At 42.1% G+C, this 15,595-nt stretch overlaps 1 protein-coding gene across 5 annotated transcripts in view; it reads left to right on the top strand.

Annotated features, from left to right (window-relative positions):
• Positions 1-15,595, top strand: part of LOC125455713 (ribosome quality control complex subunit NEMF-like) — a 109,624-nt gene that overhangs the window by 30,155 nt on the left and 63,874 nt on the right. For all 5 annotated transcript variants that reach the window (XR_009446230.1, XM_048538060.2, XM_059649096.1 and 2 more), the window contains 4 exons: positions 159-232; positions 1,524-1,594; positions 1,678-1,753; positions 7,319-7,381. Coding sequence is in view for 4 of the 5 variants with exons in the window: in XM_048538060.2 (XP_048394017.1) it covers positions 159-232; positions 1,524-1,594; positions 1,678-1,753; positions 7,319-7,381 (284 nt within the window). In the remaining variant the exon portion in view is untranslated. The remainder of the gene's footprint in view (positions 1-158; positions 233-1,523; positions 1,595-1,677; positions 1,754-7,318; positions 7,382-15,595) is intronic.

The raw sequence follows: 15,595 nt of genomic DNA, 5'->3' as shown, positions 1-15,595 counted from the left end.
AACACTACACTAAAAATGTAACCATTTGATTAATGAAAGCAAGTGTTTAAATTCTTTTGGAAATCATGCATATATTCAGTTGTTTTTCTGCTTTATTTTTCACAGTATTAAATTCTGCTTTGATCAGATTAAGTTTTTAATGTTTTTTTTCTTTCTAGATGGAGTGAAACTTTTGGCTGCCCTACGTTCGGCTGAGGAATTTATGGAGATGACATCTAACTTTAAAGGACAGGTAGACTTGCAGATTAATTTCTTTAGCGTTTCCAAATCACCTTTTTTACTATGTTATTTTCCATTCTGTAAATGCATCTCATGGTCTTTGATACCATCGTGGCCTAGTGTCTACTAGGCTCATTGCGAATTTTGGATATAGCTCTAGAAAAAGGAATGTCAACATTTGTAGATGATTTTAACGTAGAACAAAAGTTAATTGCTTAAAATATTTTAGAAACCTTTAGAAGAATTTTAATAGGATGTAACACTGAACTAAAAATGTCAGCTTGAATTCATTGTCAGTGTGAGAGAATACATTTTTACAAAAGAATCCTGAGAGGTCTTGGAACTAGTGAGCTTTTCTGCTTTGAGTGCATGACTTGGGCATTGTCTGTATGTAACAAGGTGAGCAAAGGAGAAAAGGGTGAGATAACTCATTAGAGCTCAGAAAGAAACCTTCAGTGGTAGTCCCTGAAATTGACACTTGGCCAATATTTGGGAAAAACAAAAACAAAGAAAATTACAGCACAGGAACAGGTCCTTTGGCCCTCCAAGCCTGCACCGACATGTTGCCCATCACAACTAAAGCCCCCAACCTTCTGGGGACCCTTTCCTTCTACTCCCATCCTATTTATATATTTGTCAAGGCACCCTTTAAAAGTCACTATGGTATCTGCTTCCACTACCTCTCCTGGCAGCGAGTTCCAGGACCCACCATCCTCTTTTAAAAAAAAACTTGCCTCGTACGTCACCTTTAAACCTTGCCCCTTGCACGTTAAACCCATGGCCCCTGTTAACTGAGCCTTCCACCCTGAGAAAAGGCTTCTGACTGTCCAGTCTGCCCATGTCCTTCATAATATTGTGGACCTCTGTCAGGCCCCCCTCAACCTTCTTCGTTCCAGTGAGAACAACGCAAGTTTCTCCAAACTCTCTCCTCATAGCTAATGTCCCCCATATAAGGCAACATCCTGGTAAATCATTTTCGTACCCTCTCCAAAGCCACCATATTCCTCTGGTAATGTGGCGACCAGAACACAATATTTCGAATATGGCCGAACTGACGTTCTTTAAATTTGCAACATTACCTGCCAATTTTTAAACTCACTGCCCTGGCTGATGAGGGCAAGCATGCCATATGCATTGTTGACTACCTTTTCCACCTGTGTTGCCACTTTGAGTGACCTGTGTACCAAAAGATTTCAGGCTGATGTGTCAAGATGGTTTTAAAAATCATATAGCTATTTAAATTTTAAACTATTTACAACTATAAAATGTACATTCTATTTTTTTCTTTTGGTACTCCTGGTTAGGGTTATATAATACAGAAACAAGACAGAAAGCCAAGTTTGGATCCAGACAAGCCATTTGAGGAGTTGTTGACGTAAGTATTGCATTCCTTGCTTTGAACTATGGCTCTATTGATGAAAGACAGCCTTTTTAAAAAAAATGTTTACTTTTTTGCAGCTATGAGGAATTTCATCCATTTCTTTATGAGCAGCATGCAAACTATTCTTGCATTGTGTTTGACTCATTTGATAAGGTAATAATATCCTTCTGGATTTTATATTTTTTTTCCTTTAATATTTGTTTAAAAACTATTCAGTCATATTCAGGGATGGTGTGGGATGCCTAGTAACAGAATGTCAGTCTCTAACACTTAGTTCTTAACAAATACAAATAGGATAACGTCTTCAATAAGCACATGCTGTAAGACTGTCATGTAGAAGGTATTGTTACATACTCGTGTTCGTGTTGCAGGGGAAAGAAAGTTGCTTGGGGTCAAGGCTTCTCATGAGAAGTGCATTATCTTAAATGGACCCTAATTGTGTGATTTTTTTGGTTATAATTTGAATATTATGCTATGTCATTTTTTTTTTCTAAAATCTATTACTTTCAGCACTCTGGTTTGATGTTACTGTATGGCTTTGATATGGATTAGCTTTTTAGTAACTGATTACATTTTACAGCAAAATGAATCAAAATACTAAATCGCATTTTTATTTTATATTGGGATAATTTGGTTGTGAAATACACGTGTTTTTAACTTTTTTAAAAATTATCTTGTTGAGACCTTCTTGCAAAACAGGCTAAAAATATGAACACTTTCTCATAGCCAATGCTATAATTTAGGATTCTGTATTTAAAACAAACAAGTCATCTAATCATATGCTTAAATAAAGTAACTGGAATGGAAAGTCTTGAATTTAAATATACTTGCTGAAAATACAAGACGAATATTCCCTTATGTATGTATTCTTTCATGGGGATTGATTATATGTGCTGATGTTTACTGCAGTCGTCTGTTTGCTTGATCTCTGAGTCATGGAGTCGTAGAGGTATACAGCATGGAAACCGACCCTTTTGTTTTAACTTGTCTTTGGTGACCAGATATCCTAAATTTATCTAGCCCCATTTTCCAGCATTTAGCTGATATCTCTCCTCAACCTTTCCTATTTATGCATCCATCCAGGTGCATTTTTAAATGTTGTAATTGTACCAGCCTCCACCACTTCCTCTGGCAGCTCATTCCATACATGCAACTCCCTCTGAATGAAAAAGTTGCCCCTTAGATCCCTTTTAAATCTTTCCCATCTCATCTTGAACCTCTGCCATCTAGTTTTGGGCTCCCCCACCCTGTGGAAAAGACCACTGCTATTCACTCTATCTATGCACCTAATGATTTTACAGACTTCTACAAAGTTACCCCCTCAGCCTCTAATGCTCTAGGGAAAATAGCCCCAGCCTATTCAGCCTCACCCTGTAGCTTAGCCCCTCCAACTCTAGCAATATGCTTGTAAACCTTTTCTGAACTCTTTGAAGTTTCACAATATCCTTCCTACAACAGGGAGACCAGAATTGCACGCAGTATTCCAAAAGTGGCCTAACGAACATCCTATACGGCTACAACATGACCTCCCAACTTCTATTTTCAATGCACTGACCAGTAAAGGCAAACATACCAAACGCTGCCTTCGCCATCCTGTCCACCTGCAACTCTGCTTGCGAGGAATATGATCCTGCACTCCAAGGTCTCTCTTTGTCAGCAACACTACCCAGGACCTTACCATAAATTGTATATTTCCTGTCCTGATTTGCCTTTTCAAAATGCAGCACCTCACATTTGTCTAAATGAATGTCCATCTGCCACTGCTTGGCCCGCCAGCCTGCCTGATCAAGATCCCATTGTACTCTGAGGTAAACGTCTTTACTGTCCAGTACACCTCCAATTTTAGTGTATTCTACAAACTTACTAATCATACCTCTTCTGTTCACGTCCAAAGAATTTATGTTAATGATGAAATCAGTGGACCCAGCACCGATCCTAGTGGCACACTGCTGGCCACAGGCTTCCAGTCTAAATAGCAATCTTCCATCACTCTCTGCATCCTATTTCTGAGCTAATTCTTTATCTAAATGGCTAGTTCTCCCTGTCTTGCACGAATTGCTTGACAGGAGAAATGATATAAATTAATGACTGGCAATTACGTCCCATTTGTACTACTGTAATCACTACTGGAAATTTATGGCATTAAAAATTGTTTCTGATAGAATGTTATAGATAATAGATTACATTTTATGCTGCAAATAAAGCTTTCAGTGAAAAACTCTTGCCATCAAACATTGAATATGAAAGGCAAATTATTAACTTTGCAGTTTGTTTATTTTTGAGTTTAGAATATAAGAAATGTGTTTTGCATTATTTATCTATCACCAGACAATAAAATCTTGTACAAAATTGTGATACATTTTGAAGTGGGGGGGAAAATACTCAAGTATTATTCTAACAATAAAACATGAATAACTGGGCCATTAAAAACCAGAAAGGCCCACATTCAAAGAACAAGAACCATGTCTGGGCCAGCATATTTGGCACTTCCATACGAAAACTGTTTTCACTTACAGGTTCCATCTCTCTGTAATCCCTTCCTATTCATGTACTCGCTCAGGTGCTGCTATTTCCACCACCTCTCTTGACAACTCATTCCAGGCACTCACCACACTTTTGAGTGGAAAAACGTGCCTTACATATCTGTATTAAACTCCCCCACCCCCACCCCCACCTTGAGCCTGTGTCCCCTAGTAAATGACCCCTCCACCCCAGGAAAAAGCCTTATACTTTCCATTCCATCCATGCTATTTACAATTTTATAAACTTCTATTGGGTTGCCCCTCAACCTTCTGTGTTCCATTGAAATCGAACCCAGTCGATCCAACCTTTCTTCAGAGCTAAAATCCCCTATACCAGATAACATCCTGGTAATCTTTTCTCTACCCTCTCCAAAGCATCCACATCCTTCTGGTAGTGTGGTGATCAGAACTGTATGCAATATTCCAAGTGTGGCCTAACGAAGGCTCTACAAAGCTACAGCATAACTTGTCTATCCTTATACTCAATGCCCCTTTCCAAGGAGGCAAGCTTGCCATCAGCCTTTTTTTTAAACTACCTTATCCACTCGTGCTGCCACCTTCAGTAATCTGTGGATCTGAACACCCAGATCCCTCTGCATATCATTACTCCTGAAAGTTCTGCCATTCACTGTAAAATTTCCACTAATATTTGACATTCCAAAAGCATCACCTTACATTTTGTCTGGTTAAATTATCTGTCATTTTTCTGCCCATGCCTCTAACTGATCTATGTCCTGCTGTATCCTCTGAAAATCCTCCTCGCTATCTGCAACTCCACCAATCTTTGTATCATTGACAAACTTACGAATTAGACCAGCAACGTTTTCCTTCAAATCACTTATGAAGATCACAAACAGCAGAGCCCCCAGCACTGATCCTTGTGAAACCCCACCAGTCACATCCCTCTGTCCTGAAAAGCATCCTTCTATTGCTACCACCCGTCTCCGATCACTAAGCCAGTTCTGTATCCATCTTGCCAGCTCACCTCTGATACCATGTGAGTCAGCCATGAGGTAGCTTGTCAAAGGATTTGTGAAGTCCATGTAGACATGTGATTTCACCTTTCCTGTTCATGAATTCTACCCCGAAAGCATTGCTGCTTGAGTTTTCTGGTGTATCCTCCCTCTGTACCATTGAGAGATTCTCTCTCACACTCTCTCTCTCTCTCTCTCTCTCTCTCTCTCTCTCTCTCTCTCTCTCTCTCTCTCTCTCTCTCTCTCTCTCTCTCTCTCTCTCTCTCTTCTCAGTAAAAGAATTTCCCCACCCCTTTTACCTCCCTTTCTATCACACCTGAAACATCTAAAACCCAGAACATTCAGCTCTCAGTCCAGTCCAGTTGCTCTTTCAGCCAAGTCCCAGTAATCACAGTAATGTCATGATTCCAAGTACTAACTAAAGCTCTAAGTTCATCTACTTTTGCCTGTTATACTTCTTGCATTGAAACACCTGCATTTCAGACCACCTCCCCTGCTCTTTTCAGCAGTATTTCCCTGCCTGTTCTTGTTCTTAGTCATGTTTGCTTGGTTTCCACCTCACCCTTAATTTCTGCATCTACTACCCTACTCTGCTGAATCCCAACCCCTGCCACACTAGTTTAAACCCATTGCCAACCACTCTACCAAGTATCCCCTCAAGGGCATCAACTTAACCCATTCAGGTTCCAACTTACCCCATAACCGGCCCCAATGCCACAAGTATCTGGATTCCACCACCCCCAAAACACCATCTTTTTCAGCCACGTGTTCACCCTGCATTTCTTGCTGTTTCTACTCTTGACTAGCTCATGGCACTGGTAGTAATCCTGAGGCCACTACCTTTTCAGGTCCTACATTTTAACATTCTTCTTAGTTCTCTATACTCTGCTTTTAGGACCTCATCCTTTATTTTTGTTCGCCTGTGTCATGAATACCAATATGTACCATGACCACTGGCTTTTCGCCCTCTCCGTTCAGAATACCCTGAAAACGTTCTGAGACATCTAGGGCACTAGCATAAGGGAGACAGCACACTATCCTGGGCTCTAGTTTGTAGCCTCATAAACACATATCTATTCCACTTACAATTGAATCTCCTATGAGTACAGCATTTCTATGCCTTTCTTTCTTTCCCTCCCTCAGCAACAGAGCCAACCATGGTACCATGAATTTGGCTGCTGCTGTTATCCCCTGAGAGGCCATTCCCCTCAACGGTATCCAAAACGGTACATCTATTTTGCAGGGGAAAGCCACAGGAGACTTCTGCAGTGCCTGCTTAGCTGTCCTGATCTGCCTGATGTTCACCCATTCCCTTTCTGCCTGTGGAGTCTGAATCTGCAGTGTGGCCACCTCTCTCTATATGCTATCCACGACACTCTCCGCCTCATGAATGCTCCGCATTTTCCCCACCAACCTCTCCAACTCCAAAACTCTGGCTTTCAGGAGGTGCAGTTGGAGACACTACTTGCGCACATGCAGGTCCTGGATGCTGGAAATGTGTCCGGCTTCCCAAGTTGAGCAAGAGAAACAGACTACAATTTGGTGCTGTCCTGCCATGTCTTACCCCTTTTTAAGTTGATTAAACCTTACAATGTTCAATACTTTTAAGACTAAGTTGAAGCTTTTGATGCCGTCTGCTCTGATAACAATTTCTCAAAACCTATCTGTTAGTTACCAACAACAGTTTCCCGAAACAGTTAAGGCTCGCGCTCATTTACCTGCTGGCACTCTTGCTACTGACCTTACTTTTGCGATGTTCTGTCTCCTCTGAACCTTGCCTCACCCTTCCTTTGTAATGTTTGGGGATAACTTTCCTTAGCAGCACGTTCTTCTGCAATACCCTTCATGCCTGCACTGATTGTGAAGTCTACTCCCAGAATACAAATAAACAGCGACTCAGCACCCTCTGTACTGCATATGTTAATGTCAGTTGGGATGCAGATAGGACTACAGCAGCTGGTCTTGGTGTCTATTAGTTAGAGTTTCTGCTGTTAATAACTACCAAGCAACTTCTGAAGTACGAATGAAGGCAGGATTGAGCTTGGGTATAGTGTATATTCTGTGCTACTTAGTTCACTGACAGTCTGAGTTCAAGGATCACTTAGGGACCTGAAGTGGGATAGTGCTTGACACTGATGCATGAGCAATAGCAATGTGAAGGCGCTCTCTTTCTTATTTATGTTTAAACTTTTATACTGACGTTAAATTCTGTTTTTGCTCAGGCAGTTGATGAGTTTTACTCGAAATTAGAAAGCCAGAAAATAGACTTAAAGGCTTTGCAACAGGTAAGATTTAATTGGTTATAACAGCCCAGAAAAAATTTTGTTTTTGTTTTGTTTTAAATTGTATCATTGCAGTTTTTTGATATTTCTTTGTGCAACTAGTTGCTGACAGAAGTCAGTCAATGCATACAGATAGCAGTGTTAAATATACGCCTGCCTCTGGCATTCTAACGAATGATTGCTTTGGCTTAAGTGAGGCATAAATACCTGTGTGATCAACTAGTGTGTTATATACCCTGCGAGATTCATTGAATTTGTTAAGTTGTATTGATATTAGACATTCATGATCAAAATTATACAAAAATGTTTTTATTTCTTGATTTTTTTTGTTTTGTTGCCTAGAAAGAAAATGGACCTCAGCCAATAAATTAAAGCCATCTGCACCCCCCCCCCCACCCCAGCACTTCCAGTCCTGTTAAGATATAGCAATTCCTTGCAGAATAGCACCTATTTATCTAAGACATGCACAACATCCATCAAAGTAAATCTCTCCTCAGTACCATTTTTTTTGTGCGTCAGGTTCCCTAATCTTCGTTTCTGAACAAAGAAAATTACATCACAGGATCAGGCCCTTTGGCCCTCCAAGCCTCTACAGATCCAGATCCTCTATCTAAATCTGTTGCCTGTTTTCCAAGGATCTGCTCCCTGCCCATTCATGTATGTGTCTAGATACATCTTAAATGATGCTATTGTGCCCATCTCTACCATCTTTTGCTGGCAACGTGTTCCAGGCACCCACCACCCTCTGTGTAAAGAACTTTCCACGCATATCTCCCTTAAACTTTTCCCCCCTCACCTTGAAATCGTGACCCCTAGTAATTGAGTCCTCCACTCTGGGGGACAAAGCTTCTTGCTAACCATGCTGTCTATAGCTCTCATGATTTTTGTAGACCTCAATCAGGTTCCCCCCCTCAACCTCCATATTTCTATGTAAATAATCTTAATATACTCAACCTCTCCTCATAGCTAGCGCCCTCCATACCAGTCAACATCCTGGTGAACCTTCTCTGCACCCTCTCCAAAGCATCCACATCCTTTTGGTAATCTGGCGATGCAGTATTCCAAGTGTGGTTGAACCAAAGTCCTGTACAACAGTAACATGATCTGCCAACTCTTGTACTCAATACCCCACCCAATGAATGAAGGCATGCCGTATGTGTTCTTGACCACTTATCGACCTGCATTGCCACCTTCAGGGTACAATGGACCTGAACACCCAGATCTCTCTGTGCATCAATTTTCCACAGGGCTTTTCCATTTACCGTATAGTTCACTCCTGAATTGGATCTTCCAAAATGCATCACCTCACATTTGCTTGGATTGAACTCCATCTGCCATTTCTCCACCCAGCTCTTCATTCTGTCTATATTCTGCTACATTCTCCAACAGTCCCCTTCACTATCTGCTACTCCATCAGTCTTGGTGTCATCTGCAAACTTGCTAATCAGACCATCTATAACTTCCTCCAGGTCATTTATGTATGTCACGAACAACAGTGGTCCCAACATGGATCCCTTTGGAACACCACTGGTCACAGTTCTCCATTTTAAGAAACTCCCTTCCACTACAACTCGGTCTCCTGTTGCCCAACCAGCTCTCTATCCATCTAGCTAGTACACCCTGGATCCCATGCAACTTCACTTTCTCCATCAGCCTACCATGGGGAACCTTATCAAAAGCCTTACTGAAGTCCATATATATCACATCTACTGCCTTTCCCTCATCTATCAACTTTGTCGCTTCCCTAAAGAATTCTGTCAAGTTTGTAAGACATGACGTTCCCCGCACAAACCCATGCTGCCTATCAATAATAAGCCCATTTTCTTCCAAATGTAAATAGATCCTATCCCTCTATCTTCTCCAGCAGTTTCCCCACCACTGACGTCAGGCTCACCGGTCTATAATTATCTGGATTATCCTTGCTCCCCTTCTTAAAGAAGGGGACAACATTAGCAATTCTCTAGTCCTCCAGGACCTCACCCGTGTTCAAGGATGCTGCAGAGATATCTGTTAAGTCCTCAGCTATTTCCTCTCTCGCTTCCCTCAGTAACCTGGGATAGATCCCATCCGGACCTGGGGACTTGTCCACCCTAATGCCTTTTAGAATACCCAACACTGTGCTTCCCCCACCCACCACCATGCTGACCTGACCTAGAGTAATCAAACATCTATCCCTAACATCAACATTCGTCATGTCCCTCTCCTTAGGTGAATACTGATGCAAAGTACTCATTAAGAATCTCACTCATTTTCTCTGACGCCTCACATAATTTTCCACCTTTGTCCTTGATTGGACTAACCCTTTCTCTAGTTACCCTCCTGCTCCTTGCATATGAATAAAAGGCTTTGGGATTTTCCTTAACCCTGTTTGCTAAAGATATTTCATCTCCCCTTTTAGCCCTCCTTAATTCCTTGTTTCAGATTCACCCCACATTCCAGATTTATTATTCTTCTAAAGCTTCGTCTGTTGTCTAGACCTTATGTATGCTTCCTTTTTCCACTTTGCTTGTGTCACAATTTCACCTGTCATCCATGGTTCCCTAATCTTGCTCATTCTATCCCTCATTTTCACAGGGACATGTCTGCCCTGCACTCTAATCAACCTCTCTTTAAAAGCCTCCCACATATCAAATATGGATTTACTCTCAGAAAGCTGCTCCCAATCCACTTTCCTCAGCTCCTGCAGAATTTGGCTGTAGTTGGCCTTCCCCTCATTCAGCACTCTTCTTTTAGGACCACCCTAGTCTTTGTCCATCAGTATGCTAAACTTTACGGAATTGTGATCGCTATTCCCAAAGTATCCGCCTACTGAAATTTCAACCACCTGGCCGGGCTCATTCCCCAACACCAGGTCCAGTATGGCCCCTTCCCGAGTTGAACTATTTATATACTGCTCCAGAAAACCCTCCTGGATCCTCCTTTCAAATTCTGCTCCCTCTAAACCCCCTAGCACTAAGTGAATCCCTGTCAGTGTTGGGAAAATTAAAATCTCTCATCACCATCACCCTGTTGCACCTACATTTTTCCACATATTTGTGCCTCTATCTCACACTTGCTGTTGGGAGGCCTGTAGTACAGCTCCAACATTGTTACCGCACCCTTCCTATTTCTGAACACTGCCCTTATTACCTCCACTGCTCGAGTCCTCCATAGTGCTCTCCTTCAGCACAGCTGTGAGATCCTCTTTGACCAGTAATGCAACAGCTCCACCTCATTAACCTCCCCCTCTATCCTGCCTGAAGCATCTATATCCTGGGATATTTAGTCGCCAATCTTGCCCTTTCCTTAACCAAGTCTCAGTAATAGCAATAACATCATACTCCCAGGGCACTAATCCAAGCCCTAAGTTCATCTGCCTTACCTACTACACTTCTTGCATTAAAACAAATGCACCTCAGACCACCTGTCCCTGCTTTTCCCCTTAGTCTCACTGACTTCATTATCTAGTTCCTTACAGGCTTTAGTTACTACCTCCTTACTATTTTACCATACTCTTCCCTACTACATTCAGCCACCCCTGTGACTGTACTGTATGACTGAGGGAATGGTCACAATCAGCCTAATTCTCGGGCATGAAGTACCCACTAACCACCTCATTTGGTTCCCATTCCCCTGCCACATTAGTTTAAACCCTCCCCAACAGCATTAGCAAAAGCAGCCCCTAGGCCATTGGTTCCAATCCTCCCCAGGTGTAGACCGTCTGATTTTGTAATAGTCCCACCTTCCTAGAACTGGCCCCAATGTCCCAAAAATCTGAACCCCTCCCTCCTGCACTATCTCTCGAGCCACTCATTTATCCTGACTATTCTTTTATTTCTACTCTGAGTAGCACATGGCACTGGTAGCAATACTGAGATAACCACTTCTAAGGTCCTACTTTTTAACTTGGCTCCTAACTCCCTAAATTCTGCTTGTAGGACCTCATCCCATTTTTTCACCTATATCATTGGTGCCTATATGCACCATGACAACTGGCTGTTCACCCTCCCCCCCCTTCAGAATGTCCTGCAGAAGACCTGGGAGGCAACATACCATTCGGGAGTCTCGTTTCTGACCACAGAACCACCTGTCTACTCCCCTTTCAATAGAATCCCCTATGACGATAGCTCCTTCCACTCTCTTTCCCGCTCTTCTGTACAGCAGAGCCAGCCATGGTGCCATGAACCTGGCTACTGCTGCCTTACCCTGGTCAGCCGCCTCCCCCAACAATATCCAAAATGGTATACCTGTTTTTGTGGGAGATGACTGCAGGGGACACCTGCACTGCCTTCCTGCTTTTTCTCTGCCTTTTGGTCACCCACTCCCGTTCTCCCTCAGCAATCCTAATCTGCGGTGTGACCAATTTGCTGAACGTGCTTCCACGACTTCCTCAGCATCGCGGATGCTCCAAAGTGAGTCCATCTGCAGCACCAGAGCCGTCATGCGGTCTAACAAGAACTACAGCTGGACACACACTTCTTGCACGTGTAGGGGTCAGACACATCAGCCACATCCCTGAGCTCCCACATTGAGCAAGAGGAGCATAGTACAGGTCTGGGATCTCCTGCCATTTTTAGTCTTAAGCTTAACTTAGTCCTACTATAATATCAAATATTAGATAAATGAAATGAAAAAATTTGTACCAAATCACTCTACTTACCAGCAAAAGATAAAAAAGAAAGAAAAACACTTACCTTCTCAACATACCAGAGTCTGTCTTTTTTTTGGTCAGAGGAGGAGGGCAGGTGGGAGACACTACACGTGTAGTATCTCTGGTTTAGCCACTGTCCAAATATACCAGTTAACTCCCATTCCGAGAGCTTAATTCGACCGCTCCCACTCAGCTCTGCTGCCAAAATGAAGAACTTAGCTTCCCGGCAGCCACCTGGTCCTCACTGTCACTGCTCCTGCTCCTGCTGCTGCTGCAAAAAATGGAGGCTGAGGAGCTATCATGTGGCTGAGGATGAAATGCTGACACCTGTGATGTGTTTTCCCCTAAACCTGTTTCATAATCCAAATTCAGTTTGTAAGTCTTTTTTTCTTTATGTAATACTGATAAAAATTTTGTCGAGATTTTCTGATTCAAGCATCTTTCAATGATAAACCTGAGAAGTGTAATTTATATCGGTGCATCCCTTTTTGAGGGTTTCAAACGAGAATGCCTCTCCCTATTGCTATCAAAATGTTCAAACTTTGGCAAGAGATGGACAGTGTAAAATGCTGAAATCAGTTGGGCAGTTTTCGACTGTGATTTGGCAAACGTTGAGTATGATGAGTTAAATGGGTGAAAGTCCAAAAATCAAATTCCCGCTATTGAGATAACCCTTGTCAATTCAGTTCTCCTTCCTTCTGTGGCTTGATCACCACCTTGCTATCAGGTAATGCATTTATGCATTTGCATCTCATTAATTACCCTACTCACCAGAATTCATTTGCTCCTTCTCAAATAATTTCTGCTCAGTTGAGAGTCTTGACAATTCAGCAGCCAGACCTATAATCTAAAGTGCATACTTATCAACTTTGATTCTCTGCCTCCAGTCCAAGTTAGTACACAGTTTTCACTGTATCTTCTGACACCTTCGCTGTGCTCCATTGTTCATTTTTGCTGGAACCGCTACAGTAAGTGCCGCTACATTGTCTCAGGCATGATGGATCTCCTGAATATCACTCCATTCAACAGGGCAACATCATTATTGCCACCATCAGCTTTTTTGGTGCCACTTTGGGCATAATAAGATAACAGCTTTTCTTTCACAGTGACACTTCAGTGGGTGCAGTGAGACAGCAGCGTCAGCTTCTCAAGTGACAACTTAGCACAGAAGGCAAACCAGGCAGCTAATATCTAAAAGGGAAGCTTCAGCACAGAAGTAAATATAGGTGGCTTGTGGCTGTGGGAAACAGTGAAAGCTGTTACGTGTTGCTTTACGACATTGTGATGTGTCAACATCAGAGATGATGCATATGCTTGAAGAGGATGGCAATGTGTGAATGAGAAAAGCGAGGCATGTTTTGTGGGGCAAATGCAGATTCCCATCAGCTAGAGAGTATGCCACACTCTGTCTAAGAGCTGGGCTATTTCTAGTTTGGGAGTTTGGCCACATTAAGGTATTTTGTCCAACACATGTCAGGGGATTTACACTGTTTCCACAAGACCATAAGATTTGGGGCAGAATTAATTCATTTGGCCCATCGAGTCTCCTCTACAATTCGATCATGGCAACAAGTTTCTCAACTGCATTCTCCTACCTTCTCCATTTGACCTTTGATCCCCTTGGTAACCAAGAATCTATCTGTCTGTCTATAATACACTGAATGATTCGATATCCACAATCTTCTGTTGCGACGATTTCCACAGATTCACCACTCTCTGGCTGAAGAAATTCCTCCTTATTTCAATTTTGATACGAATTCTAATTCAATTTAGATATGGGGTCCAAAATGGCTCTCGAATATTCCAAATGTGGTTTGAGCAGAGCCTTATACAGCTTCAAAATGAATACTAACATTTGATTTGCCTTCCTAAGTGCCATCTGAACCTGTTAACTTTAAGAGAATCCTGAACTAGAACTCTTAAATCCCTTTGTGCTTCAGGTTTCTGAAGCCTTTCCCTATTTAGAAAGTAGTCTATGCCTCTATTCTTCCACCAAAGTGCATAACTTCCCACTTTCCCACATTATGTTCCAACTGCCACGTACTTTGCTCACGCTGTAGCCTGTCTAAGTCCTTCTGCAGCCTCCTGACCCCCTCAACACTACTTGTCCTTCCACCTATCTTTGTGTCATCAGCTTCAGCCTGGTGATCAGTGAGTTGGGGCTAAGTGACACATTTGTATCTTTATTGGGGGGGAGGGGGCAGGGGGATGTGTAATACATAATCTAGAGATTTGTATAGTCAGCCCATGATGGTGTTGGGGATGTGGTTAATTCTTGCCTGACAAATAGGCTGAGTGACCATTCTCTCAGTCATAGAGTACAGTCACAGGGTTGGTTGAATATAGAAGGGAAGGATATGGTAAAATAGGAGGGAGGTGCTTAACAGTTTTGAAGTGGGGGGTGTGGAGGTCAAGGCAATTTGTTATATTCTTGCCCCAATAGATTAAGATGAAGGACCAGAAAAGGTGTTTGCCATGTTATAGGAATAAACTTGGGATATTGATGGCCACTCAAAGGTCCTCCTCTGAAACAGGGAGATGAGACATTGGGCAAAGGGGTGCTCCACAATAGGAACAATGAGGATTTCTTTTTTTGCGGGGTTGTAGGTGGATCCAAGTTACTACACTGAACACAAAGTCTAGACCTCACCCTATTGATCTGAAAACCAACAGCAATAGGTTTCAATGTCAACAAAGCAGCTCTCAAAGGGAAGGAATGGGTAACTGGCTTTTTGAAATGGAGTGGAGTTCACTGCTGGAATGTGAGGCATTCTCAAAGTTAGCCTGGTAATCATGGTACAGTGATTACACAGTAATATTCATCTGTCATCAATTTATAAAGCAGAATGTCCTATCAGGTCAGCTGCTGGAACTTCAGTTTTAAATGGTCTTGTGGAATCGTGTTGAGCCTGTACATATGGGCCAAAAGGTCTGTCTGGATTTAGGTTTCACCTACAAATGATGTGATGGCCAAGGAGCTGTGTCATAACATGTTCAGACTCGTTCATTTATTTTTTTTTACCCTTTACCCTTTATACCATTGAATTCTGACCTAATTTCAAGAGGGATTTATTGAGAGTGCATTGTATCCTGATTAGTATCTTCTAATCTCTGAATCAAATAAAATACATTCACTTAATACCCCATTGGCTAAGTAGCCAAGGCGTGTTGTTTTTAGGATAGCAAGCAGGTGCCATATCATCACTCAGAAAACAAAGGCTGCTGGACAGGATTACTGAGTTGGTTTGGACTTTGGTTAGGATGCTGATGGTGGCAGCAGAGATCCTGCTGGTATCCACTTCATTCCAAGGTCAAGTGGATACATTATTGGGGCACTTTGCATTAATTCTGATATCATGTACTTTAGAAGAGGTATTCTCAAGCTTGAAGCTAATCCTGCAGTAGCATATTCCTTCAAGCTATTAATTCTAAACTGTTATCCAGTTGGCCTTTAAATACAGAAATTTCAACTCTAGAAGATCCTGCCAATGGTGAGAACTTCTGGCTCACTGACCATTTGATTTTCTGAGTAACTTGCACAACAATCTGCTTGTGTAAATAGTAAACTATGTAGCTTGTAGCTATGT

The sequence above is a fragment of the Stegostoma tigrinum genome, chromosome 10 (genome assembly GCF_030684315.1).
Source record: "Stegostoma tigrinum isolate sSteTig4 chromosome 10, sSteTig4.hap1, whole genome shotgun sequence".
Lineage (NCBI taxonomy): Eukaryota > Metazoa > Chordata > Chondrichthyes > Orectolobiformes > Stegostomatidae > Stegostoma > Stegostoma tigrinum.
The sequence above is the reverse complement of the archived record's forward strand: the minus strand, read 5'-3'. Positions and strand labels throughout refer to the sequence as shown.